Below are 11201 nucleotides of genomic sequence, written 5' to 3'. Positions count from 1 at the left end.
AGTTTACCTGAATATAAATGAATGATCTTGCATTGAAGAATTCCACAAAGAGCCAAAATGTGCTTATTCAGTAAACCTTTCATTAAGGGCAACACGGAACTCAAACCTTACATCTCAAACCACCTGAGGGCCATCTTCAGACAAGTGATTCTACATTGATAAAGGGCCCTGCTTGAACCAAACATCTCACTTGCCCCAATAAAAGACGTAGAATGGAAGAGGAAGATTTTAACTCCTAGTGGAATACTGCATGGAATATTTGTTGATTCTTATTCAGAAGTGTTATCCAGTCTTTCATTTGTGTTTAATATAGCCAATCAACTTGCATTAGATTTAAAGTGAAGAGCAACAGCAATCTTCAACAACATGATGTTCGCTGGGATGACTGTGCATAGACTGGATGCTTAATGGGCACAAGGACCGGAGAAATGGATTTGTGATGTACCGTATGTATATAAACCAAATGTGGCCAAAATGTAGTCAGCAAGTAGGATAAAAAAGCTGGAAAGGGCATAAAACACGGAAATCTGCAACATATATACATAAAAAAAAAAACTAAGTAAAAATACAATACAAACGGAGCATAAAGTCAGTAGTAAAAAATATAGTTTTTTCCTTCCAAAGTAGTTTCATATAGGAATTAAAAAGTCCCCATCTAAAAGAAAAACTCTGTGATAGGAAAACAAAATGGGGGCACAGAGAGAGGGGAATTGATAATGAAGTAGTTTCAAATATAATTTTATTAGTGAAAGTAATAATACAAACACAAAACATTGGATATCCAACGGCATATCTGTATTTTTTGTGTTTTCGTGCAAAAACCTAAAGGAACACTATGGTATACCTGTATTCCTAACACTACATATAGTGTCCCTTTCCCTAACTTATTAGGTCCCCCTACTGTTCTGCATGTAAAGGGTTAAAAACCCTTTTTTGCTCAGCATTATTCTAGGTTTCTCCCCGCAATGTCACGGAGCTGGCTTGACGTAATTCACATAGAAACATAGAATGTGACGGCAGATAAGAACCATTCGGCCCATCTAGTCTGCCCAATATAATAATGCCCTTCGCAGTAAGGCTCCCTCATAGGAAAATACTGAATCAATGCTTCCCTATGTGGAATTTGAAGATGTTAGACGTACCCATGCAACGTATGAGGATGTCCAACATCATTTTACAGAGTAAAACTTTGTTAGGGAGCAGAAAGCGCCTCTAGTGGCTGTCAGGAAGAGGTGGACTTAACCCTGCAATGTAAACATTGAAGTTTCTATGAAACACTGAATCAATGCTTTCCTATAGGGGATTTGAAGATGTTAGACGTACCCATGCAATGCATGAGGATGTCCAACGTCATATTACAGAGTACAAATCTGTTAGGGAGCAGAAAGCGCCTCTAGTGGCTGTCAGGAAGAGGTGGGCTTAACGCTGCAATGTAAACATTGAAGTTTCTATGAAACATTGAATCAATGCTTTCCTATGGGGGATTTGAAGATGCTGGATATTCTAATGCACAACATCCAGCGTTGCTTTATGGAGTCTAACTCCGTGAAAAAGCATGAAGCGACTCTAGTGGCAGTGTGTTAGACAGCCATTAGGGGCAGTGTTGGCACTGTAATATAAACATGCAGGGACACTGCGCTCTGGCCATTTCAATGAGAATAGGTGGTCTGGGTCCCTTTAAGGAAAAACTACAGCACTAATCATAGCTGAGTTTAAGCTTTATTTTCATATTGGTGTATTTTGGTTTCTTAAATAACACTGCCGGTTTGTTTGTTTTCAAGTTTGGAAGAACTATAGGGATGAATCAAAATGTCATGCAATGATTTTACAGATGATGAAAAGTTCCATTAATATTAAGCCGGACCCCTAGATTGACCCCTAGGCATTGTTAAACTAATAAGCCTATTTATTATCTAATGCAAAGTCAGTTTTTCATTATGTGATTTAGGTAAGCCTGTAGTTAGCCAAGGATCATAGGCATCATAGTCCATTCATTGTTAAGCACATGCATACTGACATACTGCTGACCCTGGGAGTTTCCAAGGTCACGTTATTAAACCGAGCAAATCAAAGCATAAGAGACACTCAACTGACAATGGACGAAGCTTAATAGCTTGTTTTATGGAAGGGTACAAAGTGGAGAACTGAAAAATTATAGTTTCCATGCCATCATAGATGAAAATATACATTTAATGCATCACAGGGCACTCATATCTCTGGGCAGAGCTGGGACAACCATTTCCTACCCAGCCTGCCCAAGGTATAAATGACCTTAAAGGTCAAAATCACACAAATGAGACGCAGAAAGGGATTGGAAACATAATCAAATGTAAAATGACAGAGAACATCATTTTTTTTTGGTTAGTTAAGAATATCTGTTTATTTTTATTGCTTCATTTTTTTTTAGATATATTTGCATTTCCAGTCAATGATTGCTCAACACAGACAGTAACACTGGTGAAGATTTCAGATACATTTTAAGAAATAACTTGCAAGCACTCCAGGAAGTCCCACTGATCCTATCATTGCGGTAAAGTTTACACTGGAGAAGGGCCATGTGTCTACTGTGTGGGTCGGTATTGGAATTTCCCTCAATGGGAATTTCCCTGAAGCTGTGTCCACCCCAGTGACCAGGTAATGGGAAGTCCAAATGGTTACCAGAGAGAGTGATATAAAAGGCAAGGCAGCGGGGTCCCACACTATACAGAAATAGCCGTACGCTGACTTTGAATAATGACTCAGAAGCTGTTTGTCGCTATTCTCTTGGTTGCCCTGATTAGCCTGGTGGCTATGGAACCAGAGGTGAGGACTTATTAGAGCAGGGATACATCCAGAGCTAGGAGATCATTATTATTAATTGAGATAATAGAGGACTAATGCAATTTTACACTCTGGCAGTTTAAATTGGATTGCATGCTGTGTACGCTGTAATATAAAATACCTGTGTAGTGCTAAATAAGGTAGAGTTTAACACGTTGTGTGTCAGATTGGAATAGTTGGTTGGAATCGATGGTTTGGAGCAGGGGTGCCCAATCAGTAGATCCCCAGATGTTGTAGAACTACAACTCCCATGATGCTTTGCATGCCTTTAGAATGACAACGCATCATGCAAGCTGTAGTTTTAACCCCTTAAGGACACATGACATGTGTGACATGTCATGATTCCCTTTTATTCCAGAAGTTTGGTCCTTAAGGGGTTAAAACATCTGGGGATCTGCCTTTTGGGGACCCCTGGTTTAGAGGGTAAACATTTTAAATGATATCTTCTTATTCTTGTTGTAAAAACTGTTATAGAAATAGGCGCAAAAAAAAAAAAAAAAAAAAAAAACAATCGGGTCCAGTATTTGAGAACATGCCATGTAACTGCGGTGCATAGTTTGAGAAGGCGAATACGCAGCTGTTTAGGAACTCTAATTAAAAGTGAATGGGGCAAGGATGTTAATGTATCAGAGAGCGTAAATGTATCAACCAATTCTATGAGGGTTTATCTCCAGGCACAACATTTTACTAAATTGAAAACAGAATTGCAAAATGTTAACAAAACCTCTGATTTGGAAAAAAAAAAATCCCCAACTCTAATAATAGTTAAGTTTTTTCAATTCACTTTTAATTTCACCACAATTCAATGTTTAGTGAATAAACCCTATATGTTGTTTTATGCCATACCTGACATTTAACAACTCACATGTAGAGAGTTATTCAATCATTTGTGAATTGTTAGGAATTCAAAGTGAACGTCAACATCTAAATAATATTAGCTAAATTTAGAAAATCTCGCTGAGTCAGTCATGTTTACATTTACCATTATTTTGGCATAGAATTTTAAATTCACTTTGAATTCCCCATAATTCATATTAGTAAATAACCTTGTAAGAGTCGAGAGACAGGAGTCAAATGTCATCACTATAGAAGGACCACTATGGAAGGACTTATTCCCTGAGTAGTGAATTGTGTCAAAATGAGAGGAGTATTTCGAAATTCAGCTCTGGTTCCTTTTTATCCACAAACCACGAGTCACAGTTAGTTCACAGCTGGTTTAGGTAAAGTTCAATACTTGCGACTTTGGCCTAAATTTCGTAAGTCACGTTCCAACTCACAACTCACTGTTTTATGAAAAAATATATTTTTTAACTGTAATTAGAGAAAGGGGGACAAATCACACTTTAGTAAATAATCTAACATGAGTAAGTAGATTTTTTGGGGGAGCAAGAAGAAGAGAATTTTTTGCAAGAGAAAGAGAATTTTTTTTAAAATGCACAACAAGCTATGAAAACACATATTTAGGCTGCGCAACACGGCAATTTTGTATTCATTCTGGCTTCTACGAACTACTTTACCCCATACGTAAGCGCTCTGGTCTGACCCAAGACCTACACTTACCCAAAACTAGCGAACGGCTAATGATTACTGAGGTCACATGGGTAAAAAAAAAAAAAAAAACTTGCCATGTGCAGTTTGGCAGCCAGAATAGCTTTTCATATATAATGCAGGAGTTGGGTAAGCCACAAGGGGCACTTCCACCTTAATGTTTCCTTATTTATTTTAATTCTGTATAGGATGCCGAAAATAAAATAGAATTTGATAACGCTGTGTATCCTCAAAGTGGCGTCTCGGAGGTAAGCATGGGGCATGCGGGAAACGATAATGTTTTATTAGCATGTTAAACACTACAATAACACACACACTGTTAGCAAGCTGCTGTATTATCGTGCTGTATATGTAAGTATTTCTAAGGCTAGGTTTGTATTAGGAAAAAGCAAGATGGAGAAACGAATGCATCATTTATTATTTAAAGATGACTTATAACAATGCAAAAATGTAGTTATGATAGTATCCAAAAATATTCCAGGAGCCTGTTATGGGACGTGATCTTTTTAAAAGAGTCAGTCCACGTGCTCTGTTTCTTATAAGTGCGGCAAGCCAACAAGACAGACCGGCTGTCCACAAAATGCTCCAGATAGGCAAGTATAGGAAATTGTGCGATGAAATCATTAAACTGGAGTGATCACCATGGAAACCAATAGAATGTTTCTATTTATTGATAAACATTTAGAACTCTGCCCAATCATTACCCTTTACACAGAAACCGTCTGGTATCAAAACCAGCCACTGCAGCCACTTTTGAACTGCAGATCACAAGATTCTCGGTAAGTCATCCGGTTTAGAATTATAGGAAATATAGTCCATCAATAGTAAGACAGCTAAAACTAAACAACTTTAATTTAAAAGCTTTTTGTACATGTGCTTTGTAGTTGTTTTCATCGATTTTCCAACTTCTATGTGACATTAAGGATATACATCAGTGGGGCTTGAGTTTGAAATCTCTGGTTGTAGCTGTCTGCTACGGCACTGCGTATAATAGTCCTGGAAAAATACCTTGCAAATTGTTCTGCAAAACAGAACAGTGTATCCAAACAGCTCGCCATATGTAAAAAAATATGCATCTAAAAGAGCTTTTCATTTATTACATAACAGCTTTGGTTGAAAAAAGACCCAAGATCATCAAGTTCAACCTTTAACCCCTTAAGGACACATGACATGTGTGACATGTCATGATTCCCTTTTATTCCAGAAGTTTGGTCCTTAAGGGGTTAAAGGGACCCAATATTCACCAGAACAACAGCTTATTGAATTTGTTCTAGTGAGTAGAATCATTACCTTCAGGCTTTTTGCTGTAAACACTGTCTTTTCAGAGAAAATGCAGTGTTTACATTACAGCCTAGTGATAGCTTCACTGGCCACTCCTTAGATGGCTGTTAGAGATCCTTCATGGGTCATGGCTGCCTAAAATGCATCCAAACATTCAGTATCTGCTCCCTCTGCATGCAGACACTGAACTTTCCTCAAAGAGATTTATTGATTCAATTCATCTCTATGAGGAGATGCTGATTGGCCAGGGCTTTGTTTGAATCATGCTGGCTCTGCCCCTGATCTGCCTCCTTGTCAGTCTCAGCCAATCCTATAGGGAAGCATTGTGATTGGATCAGGTTACCACTTCTGATGATGTCAGCACACTGCTTGTTTTTCTGAGTCAAACAGCATGCAGATCTACAGCTTCAGGCTTAAATACAGTTAAATTTTTACTATATTTATGGAGGCATGAGAGGCCCAGGGGGGCTAGATGGTGGTTTTAACACTATAGGGTCAGGAATACATGTTTGTGTTCCTTACCCTATAGTGATCCTTTAAAATCGGTGCATCCCACAATATTGTCTACAGAGCTTGCAATCTATTGTATACCTGACATATTCTAGAGAACTTGCCGTTTGATCTATACCTTATAGCAGGAGTAGACAACCTTCGGCACTCCACATGTGATGGACTACATCTCCCCTGATGCTATGCCAGCAATAAAGCTTTAAAAGCATTGTGGGAGATGCAGTCCACAATACTTGGAGTGACGAAAGTTGTCTACCCCTGCCTTAGAGTATTACATTTCAATTTGTGTTCTAGAGAGCTTGTGTTGCACAGAAATGTCATTCAACTGTATTACATTCTTCAATGTATTCTAAAAAAAACTAGACATCTCTTTTTATATTAGATATCTATTTTAAAAAAAATTGCCTTTTGAGCTATACCCCACAGTGCTTTGTAAAGAGCTTGTGTTTATCATACATACATGATATTAAACTGAATTACACCCCACAATGTATTCTAGAGAGCTTGCAATCTCTTTTTCTCTGCACATTGTATTCGAAGATCTTGCAATTGCTGTATCCTAAAATGCTTGTAATTTGTTATTTGATAGAAAGGGGGTAGGAGAATAGATTTGCCGAGGGCCCATTGTCATTAAAGATCGACTTGCTTGTATTATCTGTTTACTGAGAGATAGATACAGAAGGGATGCTTTTGGCTTCCATGTGATATGCAAATGAAGCTTTGAGTTCCTGGCATTGTGCATCTGATTCTTATTTATACATTTACATGGCCACACAGATATATTTGCAATGGGGAAAGCAAAATGCATTTAAATTTGGTATTAACTAAATGTCGATGAAACCTACAATTCTGCATTAGCATCTGTTGAGCAGTGACTTGTAGCCAAGTCCTGCTGGCAGAATGGATGCTGGGAGCAGGTACGCACAGTGTGAATGTACTTAGCAAGTCAGATCCGAAGGTAAAACTATACAGACTGGAACAAGGTAGCGAAACCAAGGGAGCCTGCAGTGCTTCCAGTCCTCCTTAGTGAAGATAACAGTCCGCATATTTTATTTGGAAAAAAGCCTCATACCTCCTCACCGCCTCATTTTTGGAGTTGTAGAAATAAGACTCATTTCACAATTTTTGATAAAAGAGTCTTTTTAAGTGCATTAACACATTTGTATCATTTGCGAAGGGTTGCGGTGCAGAGAGTACCTTGCGCTGAGTGTCTCTGCTCAGAGCGGCTTGTAAATGCAACAATATGTGCTATATGCTGTAGTTATCAGACAGTCCCCATGCAGCCAGAATCGACCAGTTCAAAAGTTGTTTAACAATTCAGATTTTCGTGAACGAACACTTGTATGAGAGCTAGTGGTCAACATTCATGGGATTTGACATAATTGCTCAGAAAGCTCCTCCCATTACGCTCACATACACTTGGGTATCCCTCTTGTGTTGCTGTATATGTGCAAACTTCATGGTCGTAGCATAATGCGAATTCCATGAATTGGATGAATTACAAGGCAGAACCCTAAAATAAAATAATAATAATAATAATAATAATGGAAAAAATAAAATAAAAACGTATGATGCATGCTTAACAAACGTTTTACTCTTTTATTGTATAACAATCACAAACTCAAAGTGTTTCTTTTAGTCATGTCAAGAATTCACATGCAGACAGCAAAGCGTAGCTGGCATAATGTTTCCTGATCACGTGAAGCTTTTTTTTTTCAATAATATTTATTGTATTAAAAATTCAGCATTTATCGTATTTTTAATAACTCGGAGTTTTGTGTATTGTTAGATGCATAAATCATTAAAGCAGTGAGTATTTAAAAAGGAGAATGACTCAGTTGCCCTTATATTCACAAATAAATAACTGCTTAGTTAGATCAACACATACAAAGTGCTAGGGAAAAAAAGAAAAACGTAGATAGGTGAATAGACTTGTCAAAGAGAGATGTGGGTACCACTAGACCTAGTAAAAATATTACAACATTAAAGAAACACTGTAGAGTTAGGAAAACATATCTGTATTCCTAACACTACAGCGTTGGTGGCCCTGTACAATTAGCCCCCCCCCCCCCCCTTGTAATCTTAAAATAAAAACAAAATAATTAATTTTCAAACAAATTACTCACCCTTCTCCAGTCCTGAGTACCCCTCGGCGAGATTCCATGACCTCCACCTTCAGTGACGTCATCCCGGAGGAAGGCTCATCTAATGCTCCTCTTACAATGATTCTCTATGGCAGACCATGACGGTATGTTACGGAATGACAACCAGGAAATACGATTCCCGTTTCTCATACCCAGAGGGTTGGAGGTGTGCCTTGATGCCGGGCTTCTAAGCCCTCTAATTACTTAATAATTATTTAACTAAGGGCTTTGGTGGGCAGGTGAGGGAAACAGGACTGGAGGCACTCTGACAATTGCATTAATATAAACTTGTCAAACTGCCTACAGTGTCCCTTTAAATGGAAACTTTAACTGCCTGGAATTTTTAGCAGTATGTGAACTTTTTCCCTATATTTAACAAATAAGCGTTTGTAAGGTTTGAGAATTACAATTGAATTGGTACCGAAATATATACTTCTATCTTGAAACTTAGTCTCGCCAGCTCGCTATCAATCATTATTTTAAGTTCTGTTATTTGTGCTCGGCAGTCAGCATGGGAGATATCAACATCTGAGGTTTATTGCTGTGGAGCTCTGTGATATGCTCTGTGACACACTTATACACACGGTACATGACAGTGAGTTTTATTGCCCGGGAGTTCTGAAGTACTCTTACACACTAAACATTATAGCGAGTTTTGTTGCTGTGGATCTCTGGGATTCACTCATATACACCTTCCATTCCTGTAAGTTCTTACTGTGCAACTCTACAACACCACATATTATAGGTATTTCTGGGGTATTGCTGCGTGATGTGATCAGAAACAGTTTATTACTGTGAGTTTTATTGCATGTGGAGCTCTGTGATACAATCAGAAACAGTGTATTACTGTGAGTTTTATTGCATGTGGAGCTCTGTGATACACTCTGACTATTAGTATCTAATTCATAATCAAATATTTCTTACTTAACTGATGACATGCTAATTAGATATATGTGTATGTATAGTACAAGTTTGCTGGCAATTAGCTAAGGGTCTGTGGGGCTTGTTACTTACATTTAATATGAGTGGCTGAATATGTGTTTAATTGGCTAATTAACGGATAATGTTATATGTGCGTATATACATGTATCTGATTAGTTATGTGGGCATAACGTCAGATGGTGCGGTTTAGTGGGCTCGGGGCGGGGGCTCCATTTATTTCTGAGACGCAGGCTGCAAAATGTCTTAGGTCAACCCTTGTGAGAGACCATACATTAAGTGTTTTTTTTTTTTTCTAAACAGCTCATTGTCTACAAAAAATATGACAATAACTATGTGTCCATTCTCTAAAATGGCTTATTTTTGTTTATTAAGTGACTCAGATACCACAAGTCTTCTCCAGAAAAGCAAATGAGTTCTATTTTTCATCAAGTAATAACACTGTGGAGGTAAATATATGTATTCTGTCTGTCATGGAAGACCTTTAAACACTTGACACGCAAGCGGCACTTTAAGCACCATAACCACTTCTGTTCAATGTGGTGGTCATGTTGCTGAAATCTCTAGGCTCATCCTGTGGGGACTCAAATCATTTACTCTTCTTCCGTATTATAAATCTAGGTTTCAGCCAACCTTGATGACAGTGATGGGCTGATTGGTCAGGATTGGGTTACAGCAGATATTTCAGCAAATCACTGCCATCCAGTTTGGGTTAATTGACATTGAACGTGTGGAAGCATAAAGTATAAATTCTGCTTTATCAGTGTGGATGAGGGGTTGTAGTCTGAAGGTCTCAGGGAGAGACCCAGTTTTTGTCAAACAGCTCCGTAATGGTTATACACACAAATGGGTTACAGAGACCTGAGAGTCTGGAGCCCTGATGTTTTCACAGAGCTTCAGGAACCCCACTGTTCTACCAGAGCTCGTATCTGTGCCCCATTTCCTGCCCTGGTGGTAAGAAGGAGGGGGAAATGTTGTATTTTTTTAAAAAGGCATTAGTGTAGAGAGCCTCGTCCCCTCACCCTGCCATACTCGCCTCCACTCATCCTGCCACACACCCTGTTAAACCTACCCCTTTATGCTGTCACATTCACCCAGCTACCCTTGCTACACTCACACCCCTCACCCTGTCACTCCCTGAAAATAGTCATTGTCATACACACTCACCTCACACACATGACCACAAACACAATGGCACATTCACATACAATAATGATCTGGCTCATACACAGGTACACAATGTTAAAAACATAGATGCACTCAGTCAAATATGTACACACGCTCTCAGGCACATATACAGGTGATACATGCTTTGCATGTAATGCGTCTATCTCATTTATTAGTTTTCCCCTTTTACGTTGCATTACTGAAATAAATGAACTTTTGCACAATATTCAAATTTTTCGAGTATCACCTGTATAGATATATAATGCTAAATACACAAACACACTCCTACACACACACAGACACCACTCAGCCACTACACACAATACTCATTGTAACAGAGCCCAGGGACTGAGGAAACCTTAATCTGCACTGGATCCTGGGCACATTACTAGTCTGGGGCCCCCTTCATTCTTTATATAGGGATAGTTAATTGGTTCATGCAAATTCATGTTTCCAGGGCCCCTGACTAACCACTGGGCCATAAGTGGCATTATGGTTCATACTGCTCTGTAAATTATATAAAAAAGTAATTCACTAAAAACAATTTATTAACAAAAACAAAAACCTCACTTAATATTCCTCGGAACACTTATACGCACACTTTACTGACTGGTCTTTACTGACCCACACATGTTTAAATACTCCTTTAAGCATCTGTTCAGCAACAAAGTGAGCTGATTCGTATCCACTCTATTTATACCGGCAGCAGTGAGTTCTGGGAAATGACTGAGCAAGCCTCTCTCTGACAGTCGCTGTCCTGCCAAGCTCTGCACACCAAACACAACAGATGAA

At 38.6% G+C, this 11201-nt stretch overlaps 1 protein-coding gene across 1 annotated transcript in view; it reads left to right on the top strand.

The window, feature by feature from the left end:
* The first annotated feature begins 2718 nt into the window (after positions 1 to 2718).
* The window catches only part of LOC134577761 (hepcidin-like), a 30472-nt gene continuing 21989 nt past the window's right edge, over positions 2719 to 11201 (top strand). The window contains exons 1-2 of the mRNA XM_063436635.1: positions 2719 to 2802; positions 4557 to 4616. Coding sequence (XP_063292705.1) covers positions 2734 to 2802; positions 4557 to 4616 — 129 coding nt within the window. The 5' untranslated portion in view covers positions 2719 to 2733. The remainder of the gene's footprint in view (positions 2803 to 4556; positions 4617 to 11201) is intronic.

The sequence above is a fragment of the Pelobates fuscus genome, chromosome 11 (genome assembly GCF_036172605.1).
Source record: "Pelobates fuscus isolate aPelFus1 chromosome 11, aPelFus1.pri, whole genome shotgun sequence".
NCBI lineage: Eukaryota > Metazoa > Chordata > Amphibia > Anura > Pelobatidae > Pelobates > Pelobates fuscus.
The sequence above is the reverse complement of the archived record's forward strand: the minus strand, read 5'-3'. Positions and strand labels throughout refer to the sequence as shown.